The sequence below is a fragment of the Hippopotamus amphibius genome, chromosome 1, assembly GCF_030028045.1.
Source record: "Hippopotamus amphibius kiboko isolate mHipAmp2 chromosome 1, mHipAmp2.hap2, whole genome shotgun sequence".
Taxonomy (NCBI): domain Eukaryota; kingdom Metazoa; phylum Chordata; class Mammalia; order Artiodactyla; family Hippopotamidae; genus Hippopotamus; species Hippopotamus amphibius.
In genome coordinates, this window is record NC_080186.1 from 100,228,271 (window position 1) to 100,253,097 (window position 24,827).

The 24,827-nt window shown below is 36.0% G+C and overlaps 1 protein-coding gene across 3 annotated transcripts in view; it reads right to left on the bottom strand.

Annotated features, from left to right (window-relative positions):
• TRIM33 (tripartite motif containing 33) overlaps positions 1-24,827 on the bottom strand; it is a 125,369-nt gene that overhangs the window by 35,586 nt on the left and 64,956 nt on the right. For all 3 annotated transcript variants that reach the window (XM_057710550.1, XM_057710544.1, XM_057710481.1), the window contains exons 5-10: positions 10,919-11,035; positions 8,308-8,422; positions 6,062-6,208; positions 5,466-5,583; positions 3,753-4,030; positions 3,031-3,195 (exon numbers count right to left, since the gene is read on the bottom strand). In XM_057710550.1, coding sequence (XP_057566533.1) covers positions 3,031-3,195; positions 3,753-4,030; positions 5,466-5,583; positions 6,062-6,208; positions 8,308-8,422; positions 10,919-11,035 — 940 coding nt within the window. The remainder of the gene's footprint in view (positions 1-3,030; positions 3,196-3,752; positions 4,031-5,465; positions 5,584-6,061; positions 6,209-8,307; positions 8,423-10,918; positions 11,036-24,827) is intronic.

Here is a 24,827-nt window from a genome sequence, read left to right on the forward strand (position 1 = left end):
AAGAGGGAGCTGGTGGAATCAGGCTTCCTGACTTCAGGCTATACTACAAGGCTACAGTGATCAAGACAGTATGGTACTGGCACAAAAACAGAAATATAGATCAATGGACCAAGACAGAAAGCCCAGAGATAAACTACAGTCAACTAATCTATGACAAAGGAGACAAGGATAAACAATGGAGAAAAGGCAGCCTCTTCAATAAGTGGTGCTGGGAAAACTGGATGGCTACATGTAAAAGAATGAGATTAGAACACTCCCTAACACCATACACAAAACTAAACTCCAAATGGATTAAAGACCTAAATGTAAGGCCAGACAATATAAAACTGCTAGAGGAAAACATAGGAAGAACACTCTTTGATGTAAATAACAGCAAGATCTTTTTTTGATCCACCCCCTAGAGTAATGGAAATAAAAACAAAAATAAATAAGTGGGACCTAATGAAACTTCAAAGCTTCTGCACAGCAAAGGAAACTATAAGCAAGACGAAAAGACAGCCCTCAGACTGGGAGAAAATATTTGCAAACGAATCAACAGACAAAGGACTAATCTCCAAAATACATAAACAGTTCATCCAGCTCGATATCAAAAAAACAAGCAACCCAATCAAAAAATGGGCAGAAGACCTAAATAGGCATTTCTCCAAAGAAGACATACGGATGGCCAAGAGGCACATGAAAAGCTGCTCAACATCACTAATTATTAGACAAATGCAAATCAAAACTACAATGAGGTATCACCTCACACTGGTCAGAATGGGCATCATCAGAAAATCTACAAACAGTAAATGCTGGAGAGGGTGTGGAGAAAAGGGAATGCTCTTGCACTGTTGGTGGGAATGTAAATTGATTCAGCCACTATGGAGAACAGTATGGAGGTTCCTTGCAAAACTAAAAATAGAGTTGCCATATGACCCAGCAATCCCACTGCTGGGCATATACCCAGAGAACACCATAATTCAGAAACACACATGCACTCCAATGTTCACTGCAGCGCTATTTACAATAGCCAGGACATGGAAGCAACCTAAATGTCCATCAACAGATGAATGGATAAAGAAGATGTGGCACATATATACAATGGAATATTACTCAGCTGCAAAAAGCAAGGAAAATGGGACATTTCTAGAGACGTGGATGGACTTGAAGACTGTCATAACAGAGCGAAGTGAGTCAGAGAAAAACAAATACCGTATATTAACACATATATGCGGACTATAGAAAAATGGTACAAATCAACCAGTTTGCAAGGCAGAAATAGAGACACAGATGTAGAGAACATATGGACACCAAGTGGGGAAAGCGGGGAGGGTTGGGGGGGAATGAATTGGGATATTGGGATACCAAATTGTACTCTCTAAATATATACAGTTTATTGTATGTTAACTGTATCTCAATAAAAGTTCTAAAAAAAAAAAGAAAAGAAAAGAAAAGAAAGGTGTCAAATTGCTGACAGTGTCTGGCTCTGAAACCTGGGTAAGGAATCTTTGCATGGGTTCTGATGCTTGGCAATCAACAGAAACGAAGAAAGACCTGAGTAAGTTGTCAACTTATTTAAAATAGTTTTGAATTCCCAGATACATATTTTTGTGAACAAGTTTCCCAAGCATCACATGAAAACAAACAAAAAAAGAACTAGTAATAAAAATCGGTGTTGAATTCTGACTTACTCTAACAATACAAGGTAACAGACATACAAACATGCATAAATGAACAGGAAGAGAAAAAGGCTCCATCTATCACATAAAGAAATGTATATCTAAAAGAATTTTATTTTTGTTATCTAATATTCTTAAATCATGTAAATATATTTATCTTATTTAAACAATTGTATAGGAATAATTGTAATGAAAATCTGGTCTAAAGAAAAACTTTTAAAGCTTAATAATAGCATTATAAACTGGAAACTTAAGAATTTTCAAATTGAAATAGATATCTTTCCAGCAGAAAATTTCAGCAAACTGATTCATAAATCGATCAAACATAAATATATTAAGATACAATTCTGTAAAGGTAGAAGAGAAATTCAAGTCCAAGGAGAAAAGAGATTGTACAATTTTGACTGTCAAAAAAGAACTTGCTACCGTATTTGGGACCCATTTGCAAGCATAATGTAAGGGTTTTACTTTATAATGTCAATATTTACAATATGCTAGACAGTATGTCCTTTGCAACTATTTAAACTTAAACTTGTAATGGAAGTTTCAAATGTTAACCTTCAAATGTGAGGGAGTGTTTATTTTTCAAGTCTTTCCAGAGGTAACTGGGCCAAAAAGTTGAAGGACCACTGCTCTATGACAGTATCTGTCCAACTTTAGTATGCAGATGGATCTGAGTCAGTAAAAGTTCACATATTTCTGAGTACTCCCTCGCTGGAAATTCTGTTTCAGTAGATATGGTTCAGAATCTATTTTGGACAAGGTGCCCCGTCACTGATGGTCTTTAAATCATGCTTTGAGAAACATCACTCTAACAATTATAAAATGACTTTTTTTTAATAACAAGAAATCCTATGTAAAAGTAGACTCATTTTTATAATTATACCTCCTATACAAATATAATCTACTACTCAGGCAAAGATTAGAAAACATGCCTCTAAACATACTTATTTTTAAGAATAGGCATATCCATCCTAAAAGGAACAACACTGAATAAAGAGAAGGAAAAAAAAAAAGTCAAAATGTCACATTAAAAGAGCAGAGGAACAATTTTAGGAAATTAAAGTTTTAATCTTAATTTTACCATCATTAGGATTGTGAGTACACAACAAGCTCCTTTGTTTTTCACTTCCGTAAAATGAATTGGCTAGACTAGATTGGGGGTTCTCAACCCAAAGTATACAATGAAGAAGCTCTTAAAATGTAATATAAATTTTATGTGTATTTTTCTAGGACAAGAAGATACAAAGCATTAATCAAATTCTCAAAGGTATCTATGACCACCCCTCCCTCCCCCAACAACTGCTTAAGAAAATTGCTGTCTTTTAGTTTTAAAATTATATGATTCTTACAAATGTAACTCTAGGCATACTTGTCTTTGGAGGTGTGGCTGCATCATGGAATACTGAGGGCCGCTGTGCCTGGGTATTCCTGGTATTCGGGCAGCATTCTGAGCCAATCTCATCTGATGGGCTTGGAAAGCTCCACAGTTCATGTTGCCTCTTTGCATTGCTTGCACACTGATCAATCTTGGAGGCTGCAAAAGGTAGAAATTGCATTTATATAATATTTACAAATTTATCTTTCAATTATAAAACATTATGATAAAAATAATTTTGTCAGGATAGACTGGCATAAGTAAAAGTGTAAGTCATTCTCCTCATTTCTTGCCCCAATCTCCTTCTCTCAGTATATGTGTGTTTTAAAGCCTTTCAGCATTAACTTAATCAAACCTGGATTAATAGTTATGATTTGGACGGAGAGGAGAGAGCAGGAAAGATAAAAGGACGGGAATGATTTGAACGACAGAAACAACATGAGGTGTAAAACAAAAAAGATCTGGTATAGAGGGATAAAAATGTATGTACCTCCACAGTACTACTGAGTTAATTTTGTTTCCCATCGTAAGTATTTACTTCTTGTCCTTCCTCACACCTCCCCCACATCCCTGCCATACCCAAGGCAAATGTTTAAACTGACTTTTGAGCTCTGTCCCTATTAGTAACTTTGAAATGTGTAACTCATCTAATATAAGACAGTGTAATCTTGAGGTCTTCATAATTTATATCAATAGTGTAGTGATATAATACTCACCTGTTGCTGTAACATCTGAGGGGCTGCTTGTCTAGGGTGCTGCTGTGTTGTTGTTGTTGTTGTTGTTGGTACAGGTGCAGGTGGTTGCTGCATCCTCATCTGTTGCAACTGCTGATGTTTCTGTGCATACACTTGTTGCTGCATGTGCTGAAGTCGAAGCTGTGCTAAGTTAATCTGTCCAGGGGTTTTACTAATGTGGTTTGTCCCTGGAGGAACTTGCCCAACTACAACATTAGGAGTATAACCAGGAGCTGGTTTACTCTCTATTACTAGATTACCTAAAGGATTTAAAAAAAGAGAATAATTTGCATATAATCAACTAACATCTACTTTGTGGGTTAATCATTGTATTTTCCTCTTTCCTCTGACAACTATTACGACTCAAAGCTTCCAACAGCATGGCAGGGATGGGAGCTAGGTTTAAACATGATGAAGATCAGGAACCTAATATAGTCCAAAGCCAATTAACTGACTTGATTACTCAGAATGATATATTATCTGCCCTATTTTTTACACAGATGTACAGATAACTGAAGAGCTGAAAGAGGTATTACTAGAGGAGGCCCATCTAGTCAGTCTAAATCGATTCTCCCCTGAGAAGATTCAAGGATATTCAAGGTTGCTAATACTGATTCCATTTGCCTTTGGATTATCAAAATGTGCGTGGCACAGTGCTATATTGATTGCTACAAAACTGTCTTCTGTGGAAATGCTGAATATTTTAAACTACTTACATCCTTGGAAATGACAAATTCTCCTTTTTACAGAGCCAGCTACTTTCTAAGAATAGAAGGCAAATTTTAGGAAAGTTTAATCTAAAGTAGAGTTGGCCAATCTTTTTCCTGTAATAAGCCAGATATTTCAGGCCTTACAGGCCACATAAGATCTGTCACATACTCTTTGTGTTTTACTTGTTTGTTTTTACAACCCTTTTAAACGTAAAAACCAAACTTAGCTACCATGTCACACAAAAACAGTTTGCCAATGCCTGATCTAAAAGTATAGCCAAACTTGAATATACACGAAGATTACTTTTTTTACAAAAGGCCATCCACTTCTGCTTTTACAGCTTCCAATGGTGAGGACATGACTATTTTGAAAATGAGTTTACCCAATCTGCAGATAGCTCTAATTGTTGGTTAGCTGGCGGAGGGGGGATTGTTTTGTTTTATTTTAAACTGAGCTGCTTTTGTATGTCTATCTGTAACTTTCACCTACAGTCCTTAGGTCCACACTGTGGAGCAACAAAAGCAAAGTCCATTTGTCCTCCATGTGAAAAGAGCTACTCTTATCTATCAAACATTCCTTAGAACATGGCATCTGGACACATCGGCATACTGGAGGTCCTCCTCAAGTGAGCAATTTTGCACAATTAATACATAAGCTACTACGCATGTAAGAAATTCTTCCAAAGACTAAAGACCCATTTGCTATAAGTTTTTGATATGTAACAGTCAGTATCAATTTTAAAAGATGTGGGGAAAAAGTTAGAAATGATACATATTTTTAAAAACTTTACAGAGGAGACCCTCAACATTCTTAAAGATGTAATGAACATAGCTGAAGTGAGTTTCCAATGAAGAACATATTTTCCAAAAAGCTTACATATTAGAATGAAGTTTAAAACCTTTAAGTATCTAAAATTTGTTTTAGATGCTTTCTCCTCCTAATTCAGTATTCCAAGTTATAGCCATAAAACTAATTATTTCTCACCTAAATTGACTACATTCTTTGCCCAGAAGGTGGGATCACAATGGAAACGTATTGCTCCATTAGCAGCAGGGACAGGATCACACCGTGCTTTCAAAATATGGCGCAATTGAAAAGTAATCTTAAAGGGAAAAAATTCACATTAGTCTTAAAATTAAATATCACTTGAGAAAACATACAAAATAAAGGCATGAAAGTTCACGTAGCCCCACAGTGTCCATCTCAGATGAGACAGTATCAGTGTTTAAAAAACTATATTAGCAACTGAATGCACATGCTTGAATTTCTGCCATTTCTGGTGATAAACTACATTATACTACTAGGTATCTTTAAAACCTATGATTGACTCAAAATTTACTGTATGATTCCATTTATATGAAATTCTAGAAAATGACACAAATCAGACTAATGGTTGCCTAAGGTCAGGGATAGAGAAAAACAAGAAAACTTTTGTGGGTGATGGAAATTTTCTGTATTTTGATGTGATGATTACTTTTACTAAAATTCAAAATTATACTTTAAACAGGTGCAGTCCACTGAATATAAACAATATCTTAATAAAATCAATTTAAAGAAAAATAAAATACTATGTGTCTCACCAGTCGCTTGCTGTACAGTAGTGCCGTGCTGCTACCACTTGCAATTGCCCAGTTTGTAAAGTTCATAACATGCTTCACCTGCCGGGAAAGGCCTGTGATGTCGTTCTGTTGCTGTAGTAACTTCATCTGTCTTTCTTTTGTAACATTCTGAAACAGAACAAGAGGTTCACTGAAGAATTCTATATAAAAAAATCAACTCAATTTCTATCACAAGTGAACACAACACCTATATTTCTTTTTAAAAATGGGATAACTTAATAAGCTCCTCATTATTCAATGAGTCTATGATAATGGAAAAAGTCACTAACAAAAGTGGGACTAAAACTTCATTCTCTAGTCCATAATAGACATTCTACATACAGAAATTAATGTGAGTGAAATCTCCCCTTCCCTGCAGAAGAGGAAAAGTCTTTGCTAAAAACAGTGTCTTTCTATTAGGCTAATCGAATATATAGAGCCTATGACATATGAGCTGACCTTCAGAAATAATTTTATATAATCTTAACTCAATACACTTCTCAGGCCAAAGAAAATTTTGTGTTACCAGTGCCACCTAACTGGTGTGGCATGAGGCTGAAGTTAAAATATCTTCTTTTCAGTATTTAAGACAAAAGGAGAAGGTATGAATTCCAGAGTTCTTAGAGTAGAGCTAGGGAAGCTTCTCACATGACAAAAGTTCATAAAGAACAAGGGAGTAAGTGAGGGTAGAAGGAAAGACCAATTTGAGGAAAATGCTGCAAAGAAAAAATAAACTGCTTTCTGGGAACAAAAATTCCCAGAAGGAACAGCTGATGTCCTATGTATGTCCTTTGACATTCAGCATACTAAACAACTTGCCTCTTTATTCTCAACCACTTTCTTATAAAAATGATTCATCTTGGTTTACTGAACAATTTTTTCCATAAGGAAATAAGTTGTTCATTTTATAATGTAAATCAATGGATAAAAATATTCAACTGCCAGTTTCATTTACAACATCCCTGGAAATCACCCCTTTTCTAAAGCTTAGGAAAACCTATATTTTACAAAGTTTAAAAACCTAGTGCACTACAAAACATCTATTGCTTAAATTATTAGCAAGTTAGAAATATGTGGTGGATTTATCATTAGGCGTTTGTGTATATTTTAGCATTAAGAGGCATCTTTTAATTCAAAAGTTCTTGAAATGGTTTCAGAACATTACTTTAGATCTATAATTAAAATGTATTTACTGTAAGTTAAAAGGTGTCAAAAATAGTTGCTTGCTCATGCTCTCCATTTACAACATCCTTTTGAAAACAAAAACCTATTAGGGTTAAATGCAACTTGACTGCATATACAATAATCGCAAGAGACCTCAAAATTTAACAATATGTGTGAGCGTACTTTTCGCAATTGTGTCTCAATGGCAAGATGTATTTCAAGACAGAAATTCAGAAATAATATCCTGCTGACATTATTTTATTTATATGTAACTGGTCTTCTAATAGTTCAACAATTTTCTATGAAGGAATGGAACAGAAAAAAAATCTACTATGAAAAACCTGAAGTTAATAGCAATTAAAAGTTAAATAATCAAATATTCATGTAATTTAAATTGTTACTATTCAACCATGCTTTAAACACAACCCAGTATCATCTAAGCCAACTTAAAAGCACAAAATTTTGAGAACCAATCAACTTATGGTCAGTAGAATCTTTAATTAAAACTTAACTTAGATTTCACAAATTGACTGGATTCTCACCTAGAAATTTACATCCACATATTAATCTCAAAATATGCAACAAAAAGACCTAACGCAACAAAATTATTAGTAAATATAAAGTTTATAAATTTCAAAATGAGCAGCATTTTTAGCAAAACCATGTAACATTTAAAAATTGAAGTGAAGCATACACGAGATAGTAAGACTCCCAATATACGTTCATACGTAAAAGTTAAACTGAGGACCCATCTTGAGAGAGGAGAATAGGCAATGTAGCAGGTCAGCTTTGTCTTCATTCATATCACATATTAGTAACAATTCTTTCATTCCTAAGAGGACAACACTGTCTCCTAACTGATACAGCTAAAATGTTAAACTGGGCTGCAAAGTAACTAACTTGAAAAATGTCTATTTTCCAATAAAAAACACACAAAAAATTTTTTTAATTGACTTTACTTTCATACCCCGCCCCAACCAATCTAAAATAGCTTTCAATAAACATTAAAAACAGCTAAAGAGCAAGAGAAGCAGTTTTTGTTTTATTTTGGCTTTGAACCATACCTCTAGCTGCTGTAAGAGAGATTTTCCTTTCTTATTAATTTCATTGATAAGGGTGAAAATGGCCACTTTAATTTCCTGTTCTACTCGTTTGTTAGTCTCATTTACTTCTTTTATCCTGAATAAGAGAAATGCATCATTAGGTTATCGACTTATCCTACATCTCTGAATTACCAACTGTTACAGAAATTCATCCAACTGGGCACTTAACCGAGTAATTAAAATTAAACCTTTGTCAAATGTACAAATTCTGTTTTGGCAGACCTGACCACTCAATTTGGTCCAAACAAGTTACGTGTATAGATAAAGAATGGATTAAGTATTTGGTAATTTTAAATTAAGTTTATAAAGGACAGTTTATTAACCTAGATGGAAATCTCCTTTACTTTCTATGACATGAATGTGATACAGAAACATCTGATATAGATGACTGCTGGTTAGTGTCAAATATGGCACATTAGTTCTATTTAATCTTAAGCTTCTCAAGAACAATGTGCAAAAAACCAATGCTGCAACCAATATTATTATCTTTTGAAACAGTAGGAAGCTTAGAAGCATTTAGTTTCACTTATAACTTAATTATTTCAAATGTGAATTCAGATACACCCCTTCCATAGGTTTTCCTCAAAACCATTTCCTACTGTATACAGTTAAAGGAATAAAACATTTTCATTCCTTTTTAAAAAAATAGCTGTTAGATGTTTTAGAAACAGGCATAAGCCTCCATGCAGTTATGAAAGTTTTGATTGCAAATATGAAATAGCCAATACCTTGCTATTTATAAAACAGGAAGAGAAGAATCCCACTAACATAAATACATAAAATGTTAACAAACAATCATAAGACGGTAACCTTGAACTTTCATACATTCTACTTCCGTACGAACTATAGCTGACACTCTCAACCACTAAAACTGCCTTTCATTTACCAAATTCAAATTTGAATAACTTGAATACACTGGTACAAAACTGTAGTTTTCCCTCCTTTGTGCATCAGGCACTGACTTGAAAATTTTACTCAATTCTGTCCTTATCTTATTAAAGTGAGTGGAAGACATCTTTAAAGATCAGATTGCTGATGACGAGTGGTAAGAAATACATGACTCAAAATGATTCAAAGGTTGAAATCATTAAGCATGGTGAAAGCAGAGGCAAACTCCCCTGGATATAAGCATGGATACTATAAGGTTCAATTGTGAAGGAACAAAAAAAATGTACATTAAAAAATGGAGAAAGGTCACTGAAGACTCTAACAGGAAAAGTATAGAGATTTTTAATACTTTAATACCTTTTTAAAAAAGCTTTCTGGAGATGAAATAATCTCCCCAACCATCTGCAAGCTTATAACACATAAAATTCACTTCTCTACACAGATTTGGGAATATATATACAAAATATATGTATAAAAATATGGGACTGCCATATGTATTATTTCACTACGCTTTCTCTGGAAAGAACATCTACCTGTAATTTATGAGAAAACAGTTATCCTCTCCAATATCACAAGCAGTATAAAAAACATCCTGACATCTCCATAAGAACTACCATGACTAGTGTATATCTATATATTTACATACTACCTACAACCTCTGAAGAGCCTTTGCTTTCCTTTGGTATCACTTAAGGTGAAAGTTATAAATTCTTACTAATGTCTAATGTACCATTTTCTAATATATCAATAATATACAATGTACTACTCATTCATCTTCAATATTTTTGAGTATCTACTGTGTCATTTTAAATCATCATAAATTAATTTTAATATCCTAGAGTACCTAGAAGTCTCAATATTTGTGAATCTGAAGAATAAACACATATTCAACCCTATTCATACCTCTAGGAACATACAGATTTTTAATTATGCCATCTCCAAGTGTTTGTCTTTAAGGACTCCTTTAAAAGTCCTAATCGTCTTAATCTACTCACCATGCAACTTAGTCCCACTTGATTTTTTTTTTTTTTAAATGGTCATGCCGTGCAGCATGAGGAATCTTACTTCCCCGACTGGGGATCGAATGCGTGCACCCTGCAGTGGAAGCTCAGAGTCTTAACCACTGGACCGCCAGGGAAGCCCCAGTCTCACTTGCTTTATCAATAAATTTAGTTTATTCAGAAGTGAATGAAAATAGGATTTTTTTTAAAACTGATGGTGTTCCTGATAAAAATAGCAGCTAAAATTTGAGGATTTAACTATATGCCAGAAATTGTGTTCTCATAAAATACCACTAAGTACTGTTTTTAACGCTTGTTTTACAGATGGAAAATTAATTTGTCCACCACTGTTCATACACTGTCTTCCACAGAGTCTCTAGTTAAAATTTTATAATTCAACTCTACATATTAACTGGTTTTTCTACATTTAACTAAGGCTTACAAAGACTAGAGTCATATTAATTATAAAACAGTCAAAGATGTATCCTAAAAGAGTATTCAAAATTATAATCAATTAAATTTCCTCTAACAAATATCATAATTCAAACTCAAACATACCACTTACTCCTCGCAAAAAAATGTTTTCTATATATGTTTAATATAGAAGGAAAACAAATTTAAACAGCCCCCTTGTGTTTAATAATCTTTAAACTGAAATTATGGTTTTAAGGAAACACACTTACCTATTCTGCACCTGAGTAGCTGCAAAATGAACATAATTCTTCTTCTCAAGAAGCTTAGCCAGGAGATTTTCAATTGCACCTTTCTGATTTTGAAAAGCTTCTTCCAAAAACTGATACCTTTAAAACAAAAACAAAAATTACATTTAAAATAGAAAATTTACGATTACGATTTGGAAATGAAGAATTGCTGCATGAGTTAATCTTAAAACCTTACTTAAAAATGATCAACATTCTATGCTGGCCACACACCCCTTATGTCACCAGCAACTTTTAACTACCAATCCCCCTTCCAAATTAATCTGACACCATGAAGCCACTATAAGACAAAACAATTACTCAAAACTGTTCAAGTGTTCTTACATTAGAGTTTTGATTCAGGATTGTATTTTTTAAAAATCCAAATACTGGTGTAAGCTGTATACATTTTAAATCATAAAATACAACCACATTATACAAAATACTTTCAAAGGTGGGAAAACTACCCCCAGTTCCAACATCATAAAATCACTGCTACTATTCTAATGTAGGTTCCTTAGTCATCATCTTACGCATTTTTAAAAGCAAGTATAATCACAATGTACGTGCAACTCTGCATCTGACTTTTATTCTTTGTCTTATCTTTACAATCACCACTTGAAATAATTTTTCGGTTCTAGATTGTAAATACTGTCAAACTTTTCCAAAAGGGTTATATCAATTAAAAATACAACCAACACTAGTTTAACTTTGTGAACATGAGTGGTATATGTTAAGATTTTCTAACATTATAATAGTGAAAATTAGTAAAAGACTACAATTCTTTGTTTGCTAGGAAGGCAGAATGGTTTGCTTTGCTAGTTTTATTATCTTTGTGTAATTTGCTCATTAAGTCAGCAAGTATTTGGGGGCTTCTATATGCTAGAGATACATGGGTAAAAATATACATTATTGCTCATATTTTCATAATATATAGGCACAAATATGAACTGATACTACACTGAAACAAGCTATACTGGAGGCACACAGTCTGCAATAAGAACACAGTGTCCAAATCTGCCTCAACACCAAGGAATGCTTCATAGAGAAGTCAGAACAGTATTATCCTATGCTAACTGCAGAGGCATATTTGGAGAACTACAAATACGTCACCATACCTAGAGAAAGCCATGCAAAGAACAGAATGTGAGACAATAATAAAATCCAGAACCAGACTGTGAATTAGCAAAAATCCATGCTAAGTTTTGGATTTTTGTTTTTCAGTAATAGGAAACCCTTGAAGAATTCCAACCAAGATGTAATAATCAGATTTACACTCTAGGAAAATCATCAGACAGAAATATAAAAGATATGAAGAAGAGAGAAGGGGAAGACCAGCGAGACCTCGAAGACAGTGGCTCAGATGAGTTATCAGAGTATGGTACTAATTGGTACAGCTGAATAAACAAGCTCAAACAATGGACTGTGTCACAGAGATCAGCACCTCTGGTGATTTGAAAGTTTAACTGGAGCCATATAAGGTAATATCCATTGGTATAACCTAAAAACTGAATGCCTAGCTAAGGCAGAGTCAAGAAAAGATCACCAGAAAAGAGAAGTTCAAGGCACTGACAAAGTTGTAATTGTCTATGTGGACACAAATCATTAAAGTAAAGGCAGAAACTGAGATGAAGAAGGCGGCTATAAGCAACTAGATGTCTGTGTCTTCAGTGAAGGTCTCAGTTAAGGTAAATACAGGAGGAAAGGCTATGAAGTCGTTAACAAAAAGAAAGTTTGCTAAGTGGTGGGCTTCGAGAGGTAAAGGAAAAATTGAGAGAATTAGAAGGCAAAGTTTAGAGCAATAAGGGGGTTGTTGTTGTAGAGAACAGCTGGCAAACAAGGTTTTTGTTTTGTGCATTACGAATTTTTTATTGTAATAAAATACACATAACAAAACGCATCATTTCATGATTTTTAAGGAGAATATTTTTTAAACAAAAAATCCCTGTCTATGATGTAAAGTCTAGCACATTATAACTTGTATGATATATTAATTAAACAGCACAAAAGGCCATGAGTATTTTAATTTAAAAGACTTTTTTAAGAATTTTTTTTTTTACTTGTTTGTGCCGGGCTCCTTGGTTGTGGCATGTGAACTCTTAGTTGTGGCATGCATGTGGGATCTAGTTCCCTGACCAGGGACAGAACCTGGGCCCCTCTGCATTGTGAGCGCAGAGTCTTAACCACTGCATCACCAGGGAAGTCTCTAAAAGGCTTTATTTACTTATTTATTTATGGCTGCATTGGGTCTCCGTTGCTGCGCGTTGGCTTCCTCTAACTGCCGCTAGCAGGGGCTACTCTTCCTTATGGTGTGCAGGCTTCTCATTGAGGTGGCTTCTCTTGTTGTGGAACAGACTCTAGGCTGCGGGCTTCAGTAGCTGTGGCACGAGGGCTTCAGTAGTCGTGGCTCATGGGCTCTAGAGCTCAGGCTCAGTAGTTGTGGTGCTTGGGCTTAGTTGCTCCGAGGCATGTGGGATCTTCCCGGACCTGGGTATGAACCCATGTCCCCTGCATTGGCAGGCAGATTCTTAACCACTGTGCCACTAGGAAAGTCCCCCTAAAAGGCTTTTAAAAGAGGTTCTACTGTTACATAGATGAGCCAAAGACTATTACTTCATTGAAGAAACATTGAATGAACATTTATTTCCTATACCATAATTCCTCTATGTCCAAAATGAAATTTTACTTTGTTTAACCTGTACAGATAAAGCAGGAATATGAGATTACCATACTAACCCTTTTGACTTAAGCTTTACATTCTGAGGAAGAAAAGATCTTTTGACAGAGTTTAATTATGTCAGCAAATACAAGAACACTTGGCAGGTCAACTAGTATCATAACTCACGAAATTTTAATTCATAAAATCTAACTCTGTACAGTTTTATTTCTCTCCTCAACTCAAAATAAATGTTTCAGAATCCTGTTTCTAGAAATGTCTTGTTGCATTCATTTGAACAAGTAGCAAGTAAACACACCATGATATATCTAGGTGAAAGTACATGTCCTTTCCTCCCCTCATATAGGAGTTGATATCTGCACTGAATGTTAAAGGATGAATCAGAGCTTTCTAGGTAAACAAACTTGGGAGGAAGGTAAGAGCTTTCATTAGGGGAAAAAATTTGAATGTACAAAAGTACACAGCTCTGAAGCCATGTGTTATTTTCAGGGCTAAGGAAAAGAAGACAAAGCTGGAAGAGTAGGGGAAGTACCAGATGTTAAAGAGCACTGTACATTTTGCTGAAGTTGGACTCAGATAATAAATAATAGTGAACCATCAAGAAATTGATGAAACAGTGATAATCAGACTTGTTTCTGTTCACTTGAAGAAACTTCAATCGTATTATTAGAAGATAAATACTAACTAGAGCTTGTAAAACAAAGGAACAATAATGGAAGTAGTTTTAGCTACAAGCTACTTCTGGTTCTCTTAGCTAAAAGAATAAACTAACACTGTATTTTCTTCTTGAACTAATCAAAGTGATAGTTGAAATACTTCAGAAATGAGGAGAAAGAACAATCAATAAATAGATTAAGCATAATTTTGTTAATATGTAAATATATGAAAGCGATTTCTTAGATTTTAATTTTGCGTACGAAGCACTGATTCTTAACATAGAATTCTTAGCCACAGTGAGCTATTTTCAGTATTTCAAAATGTCTAGGTAAAAATTATGCATGCCCATGATTTACTTATGAGGGGCCTTACAAGTAAGACTTTCTGTGCTTTTGACTAGAATTACAGAAACGCAGTATAACATATGTACCAATTATCATGTTTTGGACTGACTATCATGTTTTGGACAGAATAATCATGCTTTTATATATACATATATCTGTATATATATAATTTAATTGAGAAATAAATTATTATTTAATGCAGTTTGCTAAGAAGTTTTTGAAAACAGGGCTCTCTTAAGTAAAGTATGGGAAATGAATAATAAAAGGGATTTTCCCCCCCAGTTGAGAATCACTTAGCTAATAACTGCAAACTTTAACTTTTAAATGCACATTTAGTCTTATTATGTCCTGAGTTGTACAAGGATGATACTCTATTTGCCAAGTAATTACAGTTATTATTCTTAGTAACTGTCAGAGTGTTTAACAATTGATAAGATTTTACTCTGGCACTTCTTGGGAAATATATCACCTTAGTTTATATCCAAACTGAATATCTAAGGAAACATTTTTTAAAGTTGACATGTAGTAATTCTGACTCAGTTTCTTTCTGTTTCTTTCCATTATTTCACAAAATTTCATGAATATGAATTACACAAAATTACATAAATTTTCAAGCATATATTAAAGTACAGATTCAATCCCACCGAACCTATCATCCACTTCCAAAAAGTATCCATTTATAGTCAATTTTGTCAATATAACCACCCATTCTACCCCCCAAGAACACTCTGAAAAAAAATCCAAACATGGATCATATTTTATCTAAGCATTTATCAATCTAGAAATAACAACAATTAGCCTGTTTTGAGAACTTACTATGTTTTCAGGCACTTTGTGAAGTATCTTACATGGATTCTCTCATTAACTCTTTAGAAAGAGTTAATGATTAGTACTATTACTGTCTGCACAGTAATAGATGATTTGAACAACTTTCTATGTCTCAGTTTTTCAGAAAAATATGTAATAATCATAATATTTATCTTACAGGCCTATTTCAAGAATTAAATTTATCAAAACACAAAGCACTTACTGAACATAGTACTTTGCTTACTAAAGCACAGTAAGGGCTTAAAGCTAGTTATCACTGCTATCTGCAGCAATAATTTTAAATGATTTACACCGTTAAAATAAAAAACCTCAATCCTTGGACTTCCTAGGTGGTAGGAAGAATCTACCTGCCAATGCAGGGGACATGGGTTCGAGCCCTGCCCTGGGAAGATTCCACATGCCATGGAGCAGCTGGGCCCATGCGCCAACTATTGAGCCTGTGTGCTAGAGCCCATGAGCCACAACTACTGAGCCCATGTGCCGCAACTACTGAAGCCCACGCGCCTAGAGCCCATGCTCCACAACAAGAGAAACCACTACAATGAGGAGCCTGTGCACTGCAGTGAAGAGTAGCCCCCGCTCACAGCAACTAGAGAAAGCCCGTGTGCAGCGGCAAAGACCCAACGCAGCCAATAAATACATAAAATAAATAAATTAATTAAAAAAAAAAAAACCTCAACCCTTCAACAACACCAAAAAGCCTACAATGTACATACAGACCTCATAAGAGTGTTTTTGAGAATTTTAAAATGAGGCTATGTTCCTTATTCAAGGCAATAGATGAAAGGGAGATGATAATGCCATAAAGGTTCAGCAACAACTGCAGAAAGCACACACTCTGAGCAACAATGATGAGAACCAAAAGGGTAGAAATCTCAAGAAAGCTTTGGAAAGACATCAGGATTCTCACATAAACAGAACAGGGAACAAAAGCCAACTTTAAATCTCAAAAGGAACACAGTGACACCAACTGATGTTTCAACTACTTAAGACTTCATTAGTAGAACAGGCTGTTAGTTTACATTGCTGCCTTTCTTCAAATTCACTACTCTCTTCTTCTGTAACATCTAATCTGCTATTAATCCCATCTGAAATCAAACCGGGAAAAACCTGGGGGAGAAGGCAACAGAAGAACAGTGAGTTTTAAGACAACTGTAATAACACTAATATACATATGATTGGCATCCCCAAATGGGAAGGGAGGGAAAAAATATTGGAAGAAATTATAACACTGGAGTAAAATTTCCCAAATTTGATGAAAACTATAAAACCTGTAAAACCTATATAGATCTAAGAAGCACAAGAAACGTTAAGAAAACTACACAAAGGTATATTATTTCCAAAGTGCTTAAACCAATAATAAGCAAAAAAAGTTTATTTATCAAGTGGTTAGGTAAAATAAAAAACAAAAACTCAGATTTTTAAAGATATTTTAGTTATTCTTTAAACTGTACTTTAAAGAATAATGTTGAAGTACTTCTCTCTCTCTCTCCCTCTCTCTGTGTGCGTGTGTGTGTGTGTGTGTGTATCTTGTGGTTTTAAGAGTCCAGTCAATGAATTCTTCTATTTGCCAGAAGCATTCAAAGGGTAGAAACACCACAGTGAACAAAACAAAATAAGGTACTCTTCTTCCTTTCTTTACATTCTAATTAATAAGAAAACAAAAACTTAAACAGAGTGATGTGATAGGATATGTATGGTTAAAAATTCTAGACTGGGTATAGAGAAAAATTTGGTTAAGAGTGACATTTATGCTAAGATCTCAAAGATAGGAAGCAGCCATACAGAGATCAGAGATGAGCTGTAAATGATGAGAGGCAGGTTTCCACTGCTGCAAAGGAAAAGTGACCAACCAATACAGTTTTTACTTTTGTAATAATTTTACCAACTAACATTTTTACCAACATACATCTCAGCCTATCTGTCCCTTTGCCAAATGGCTAATTGATGACTCTGAATGCTTTCTTTCTCAAATCTTCCCCCTGATATTCTTTTTCAAGCTGTCTTAGCCATACCCAATTCCTCTCCTAGTCATAAGCAATCATTCTGCCAGGTGACCAACTCATTGAGCCTAGGAGTTCCTCGGATAGTTTGATAGATCCACAAACTATGGTATTAAAATTAAAAACGCTTTTTTCAGCAAAACCAAAATGAATTAACTATTTTTGGAGATAATCCCTAAAATGAACTATTATTAAACCATATATGCAATCTTGAGTCTCATAAAGACTATAGGACTCCCAGTGGAATTAAGATGGCACAGTAGGAGGATGTGCGCTCACTCCCTCTTGCAAGAGCACTGGAATTACAACTAACTGCTGAAAAATCATCAACAGAAAGACACTGGAACTCACCAAAAAAAAAAACAGGCCACATCCAGAGACAAAGAAGAAGCCGCAATGAGATGGTAGGAGGGGCGCAATCGCATTAAAACCAAATCCCATAAATGCTGGGTATGTGACTCACAAGCTGGAGAACAGTTAAACTGCAAAAGTCCACCCACTAAAGTGAGGGTTCTGAGCCATACATCAAGCTTCCCAACCTGGGGGTCCAGCAACGGGAGGAGGAATCCCCAGAGAATCTGACTTTGAAATCCAGCAGGATTTGACTGCAGGACCTCCACAGGACTGGGGGAAACAAAGACTCCACTCTTGGAGGGCACACAAAAAAACAGTGTGCTCACCAGGACCCAGGGGGAAGAAGCAGTGACCCCATAGGAGACTGAACCAGACCTATCTGCTGGTATTGGAGGGTTGCCTGCACAGGTGGTGGGCAGCTGTGGCTCACCAAGGAGACAGAGGCACTGGTGGTAGGGGTTCTGGGAAGTGCTCATTGGCATGAGCCCTCCCAGAGTCCGCCATTAGCCCCACCAAAGAGTTTGTAAGCTCCAGTGCAGGGTAGCCTCAGGCCAAACATTAAACAAGATGGGAACACAGCCCCACCCAAGCAGATTAAACCGGCACTGAGCTCCGCCCACCCAACCCTATCCACCATCAGTCCCTCCCATCAGGAAGCACCCACAGAGCCTCCTAGATAGCTTCTTCCACAAGAGGGCAGACAGCAGAATCAAGCAGTATCAGCCGTATTTCATCTTGTGGAACTGAAAACCACAGCCACAGAAAGAAAATGAAAAGGCAAAAGACTTTGTACTAGATGAAGGGACAAGATAAAATCCCAGAAAAACAACTAAAGGAAGAGGAGATAGGCACCCTTCCAGAAAAAGAATTCAGAATAATGATAGTGAAGATGATCCAGGACTTTGAAAAAAGACTGGATGCAAAGATCGAAAAGTTTACCAAAGACCTAGAAGAATTAAAGAGCAAACAAACAGAGATATGCAACACAATAACAGAAATGAAAAAATACACTAGAAGGAACCGATAGCAGATAACTGAGGCAGAAGGGCGAGTAAGTGACCTGGAAGACAGAATGTGATAATCACTGAAGCAGAAAAAAATAAAGAAAAAAGAATGAGAAGAACTGAAGACAGCATAAGAGATCTCTGGGACAACGTTAAATGCACCAACATTCGCAGTACAGGGGTCCCAGAAGGAGAAGAGAGAGAGAAAGGACCTGAGAAAATACTGGAAGAGATTATAGTTGAAAATTTCCCTAACATGGGAAAGGAAATAGCTACCCAAGTCCAGGAAGCACAGAGAGTCCCAGGCAGGATAAACCCATGGAGAGACATGCCAAGACATATAGTAGTCAAATTGACAAAAATTAAAGATGGAGAAAAGTTATTAAAAGCAACAAGGGAAAAACGACAAATAACATACAAGGGAACTCCCATCAGGGTAACAGCTGATTTCTCAGCAGAAACTCTGCAAGCCAGAAGGGAGTGGCACAATATATTTCAAGTGATGAAAGGGAAGAAGCTACAACCAAGAATACTCTACCCACCAAGGATCTCATTCAGATTCGATGGAGAAATCAAAAGTTTTACAGACAAGCAACAGCTAAGAGAATTCAGCACCACTAAACTAGCCCTACAACAAACGCTAAGGGAACTTCTCTAAGCGGGAAACACAGGAGAAGAAAAGGACCTACAAAAACATAAACAGAACAATTAAGAAAATGGTAATAGGAACATACATATCAATAATTACCTTGAATGTAAATGGACTAAATGCACCAACCAAAGACACAGACTTGCTGAATGGATATGAAAACAAGACGCATATATATACTGTCTACAAAAGACCCACTTCAGACCTAGGGACACATACAGACGGAAAGTGAGGGGATGGAAAAAGATATTCCATGCAACTGGAAATCAAAAGAAAGCTGGAGCAGCGATACTCATATCAGATAAAATAGACTTTAAAAGAAAAAATGTTACAAGAGACAAGAAAGGACACTACATAAAGATCGAGGAATCAATCCAAGAAGAGGAGATAACAATTATAAATATATACACACCCCATATAGAAGCACCTCAGTACATATGGCAAATGCTAACAACTATGAAAGAGAAAATCAACAGTAACACAATTATAGTGGGGGACTTTAACACCACACTTACACCAATGGACAGATCATCCACACAGAAAATTAATAAGGAAACACAAGCTTTAAATGACACAATAAATCAGCTGGATTTAATAGATATCTATAGGACATTACATCCAAAAACAGATTACACATTCTTCTCAAGTGCACATGGAACATTTTCCAGGATAGATCACATTTTGGGTCATAAACCAAGCCTTGGTAAATTCAAGAAAACTGAAATCGTATCAAGCATCTTTTTCGACCACAACACTATGAGATCAGAAATCAATCACAGGAAAAAAACTGTAAAAAACACAAACACATGGATGCTAAACAATACACTACTAAATAACCAAGCGATCACTGAAGAAATCAAAGAGGAAATCAAAAAATACCTAGAGACAAATGACAATGAAAACACAACAATCCAAAGCCTACGGGATGCAGCAAAGGCAGTTCTAAGAAGGAAGTTTATAGCAATACAATCCTACCTCAAGAAACAAGAAAAATCCCAAATAAACAATCTAATCTTACACCTAAAGAAACTAGAGAAAGAAGAGCAAACAAAACCCAAAGTTAGTACACAAACTAGGACATTTGTAGAGACATGGATGGACCCAGAGACTGTCATACAGAGTGAAATGAGTCAGAAAGAGAAAAACAAATATCGTATATTAACACATATATGCAGAATACAGGAAAATAGTACAGATCAATCAGTTTGCAAGGCAGAAACAGAGACACAGATGTAGAGAACAAACATATGGACACCAAGTGGGGAAAGTGGGGAGGGTTGGGGGGGATGAACTGGGAGACTGGGATATCAAACTGTACACTCTAAATATATGCTGTTTATTGTCTGTTAACTGTATCTCAATAAAAGCTCTTAAAAAATAAAAAAAGAAAGTTAGCTATGCAAACAAGCGGAGCAAGAAAATTCTAGTTAGAGAAAACAAGCAGACAGCAGCATTCTTGGGGCATGTTTTAGAAACAGCAAGGAATCCAGTGTAGCTATAGCAGAGTGAGAGGTAAGAATAATAACAGATGAAATGCTTGTATATAGGCCTCTATAAGGAATCTGACTTTTACTCTGATTGAACAGGACAAGAACCACTGCAGGTTTTGAGCAGGGAAGTGACAGTTTGATCTGAGATTCACTTTAGTGGTTGTGTTAAGAATAAACTGAAGATGGACAATAATGGTCGCACTGGAATGATTTAGGAGATTACTGTAGTAATCCATATAAGAAATGATGGTGGCTGCAACCAGGCTAGTAGCAACGGAGCTAACAGCAATGAAGTAGTAAAAGTTGTGGGATTTGGGGATATATTTTAAAGGTGGAGCCAAAAGATGTTCTGATAAATTTGGGTTTGGGTAAGATTTCGGGCCTATGCAACGGAAAAAATGCAACTGCAACACATTGAGATAGGGCAAGGTTGCCAGTGAAAATAGTCTGGAGAAGGTACCAGTTCAATTTTGGATAAACAGTAGGCCCATGAACAATGCAGAGGTTAGAGACCCCGACTGATCGTGCAGTCGAAAATACAAGTATGACTTTACTGCTGACCTTCGCATACATGATTCCATACCTGCAGATTCAGCCAACCTCAGACTGTATAGTACTGTGGTATGTATTTAGTGAAAAAATCCACATATAAGTGGACCCACACAATTCGAACCCATACTTAAAGGGTTCACTGTATTATATGAAAAAGCAGACACTCAAGTATGAGATGTGACAGTCTGTAGAACAGACAAATCTGAAAGTTCAGGAGAGAGTACTGAGTCAGAAATAGGAGTGTGGACATTGCCAGCATGTGGATGGTATTTAAAGCCATACGACTGTAGCTGTAGATCATGGTGTAAGGCCTTGAACATACAACATTATGAATCCAGAAAAATGAGCAAATGAGACTAAGAAGAAGTAATCAGTGTGGTAAAAGGAAAACTAAAAGAAGGTGGTCTCCTGGTAGCCAGGTAAATAAAATGTATTAAGGGAATGATCAGCCATGTCAAATATTGCTGATATGTAAGGTATTAAGATGTTGACTGAGAAATGACCTCTAGGGTTAATAATGCAATAGTTATTGGTGATACTGAAAAGAACAATGTTGGAAGAATTCTGATAGTCAAATATGTATATTTGAGAGAATGGGACAGAAGAAAATGGAGACCATGATTACAAGCAATCCTTTCAAAAAGTTTTGTTGCAAAGAGGAACAGGGACAGTTACTGGCAGGGAAAGCAGGTTAAAGAGAAAGTCTTGTGTTTTCTTTCATTTTTAAAGATGGAAGAAAAAATAGCAGAATAATGAAATACTGATGGGAATAACTGCTAGAGATTGAAAAAAAACTGAAATTGACAGAGAAGGCCAAACTGCTGAAGCAATGTCCCTGGGTACATAAAATGAGATGGAATCTAAGTGTGTATTAATTGGAGTGTGTATTAACTGGCTCTATAGAGGAAGAGAGTTTAATAAAGATAACAGACAAATGTAGAAATGTGGGTGCAAGTGCTTGTAGAAAAGTAATGTGGTAGAGGGAGTCTGCAGATGTGCTTTTTTGATTGCTTCATTTTTCTCAATGAAGTAGGAAGCAATACCAATATCTGGGAGTGAGGATAGAGAGTGAAATGTTGGACATTTAAGACAGAAATGGTGTGAATGTAAGTATGACTGCCAGGCAAGAGTAGAGTCTATCTGAGGTTAAGTGGTCATGAACTGAGAATGAGACCAGTTGGTGTCACTATGTGTTTTTTTCTCCTGTGATATTCAACTGCATAAACAAAGCATGATAGAAGTTGAGTTTAATCAGGATTATGGTTTTGCTAAAGAAGATCAACCAAGTGGGATATGGGAGTCAAGGCTAAATGCAAGGAAGTAAAAACAATCAGCCATGAAATTAAACTGAAAACATGTTAAGTGAGAACAGAAAGAAATGAGGTAAAATGAAAGGGTAATACGGTCAATGGATTAAAATAAGTCACTGTATGGTGAATTACTGCTAAAGTCTGGTACTTAGCAGAATGAGTTAGAATGATGAGATATGTTTACAAAGAGGAATGCTTAAAATTGAACATAATTATTGGAAATGCCAAGGTCTACTATACATGGTCATGAGTGTGAGTGGCAATATAGAGGGCATAAACCTTAGAAAGGAGTTCAAAAAACAAAGACCAGAGTGTCAGAAGGATCAAATCTAAGTATATTAAAATTGCCAGGAATAAAAACAATAGTAGAATACCACAAATTATCATTGAGTTGGGAACTAAACTCTGTAAGAGAAAAAGAGAAATGACCCAAGGGTTTTATGTGACAGTATCAATGAGGGATATGAACAATGGCACTTGAAATTAACATTCAGAGATTTTCAGGGAGGAAGGAGGAAGAATGGTCTAAAAACAGCAAAGAGAAGACCTACCTCACATCTACAGGCCCAGTAATACATGGGATATCAAAGAAAAAACAGCCACCAGTTAAGAAGACTGCAGAGGAAGCAGTGTCCTAGAGCTGTTTAGCAAAGGAGATACAGAAAGGGGTCAAAAAAGAGCTTGAGGATATAGAGATCCTGCTGATGACAAACCATGAATCACAAAGAACAAAGGAGCAGAAATTGTCCTGTGGAGAGCCTTATGGGAATTAAAGCCTGGCAGATGAGGGGAGACCTGGGAGTGTGGGGCTATTCTTGGATGACAAATAGGGATATAAAGATTATAAAGAATATAATAATATTAGTCCTAGCAAATTTAAAGCAGATAATAATGGAGAGGGTGCAAATGTGGGTGGTAAAGAGGCATGGGGCCTAGGTCTTTCTCTTTCAATCTATTAATAGAGAAGAAATGCCAGTTTCAGCAAGTCAACCACATCTTCACTCCAGATGAGGACAGAACAGTCAGAACTGTGTGGTCTTAGAATGTGAAGGCTTAGTCACGATCCTCATTTGGGGAGCAGCAAACTCACTCCAAATGTGTATGTTACATCTTGCCTCATGATGACAGAGTGAAGGGAACTGAGAAGTTCTGAGAAGGTACACTGAGCGTGAGGACCTTCTCCACCTGTGAAGATGGGGGCAGAAAGTCTATAGGATGCCTTCCAAAATGACAGGCCTACAATAAATAGCTTTATCCATTTTACAGTTAAGAATTCAACACTTACACTACCATCCTCCCTACTGCTATCATGCCCAATCCAATTTTCTCATAAAATAGTGTTTATATTAGTACAAGATCTCAAATTTAATACGGCCAAAACTTAACTATCAACTCCCTAAATACATCTAACAAACCATGACTTCCCACAGCCTTCCACACCTCAGTAAATTCAATCCTAATCTTCCATTACTCTTGGTAAACTGAAAGCTAAAACTCTTGTTATCTCACACAACCCATATATCAGCAAATCCACATATCAGTTTCAGGTATCAAATCAAAGTTCAAAATACATACAGAAGTGGATTATATCCTACTATCTCCAATGTTAGCCTAAAGCACCATTATTTCTTGCCAAAATTATTGAAAACAACTTAACTAATCTCATGATTCTGTCCTTGCTCTTTCTTTAATCTCTTCTCACTAGAGCTAGTGTGATCCTTTTAAAACAATCAGCCAAACCACTCCACTGCTCAAAAGCTTGACCATCTGACTCAGAGTAAAAGGCAACAACCTACAAAGCACTAACTAATTTGGCCCTTTCTGCCCCTGACCTCATCTGATAGCAATCTTCCCCGTTAACTGCACTCAAAGATGTCAAATATGCTATCTCTGGCCCTCTGCACTTGCTTTCTCTCTTCCTGAAGCATGCTCCTCCTTGCCAAATTTAAGCAAGCCCTGCTCCCATTCTTCCTTCAGTCTCTACTCAAATCCCACTTCATCACTGAAGCCTTCTGAAACCACCCTA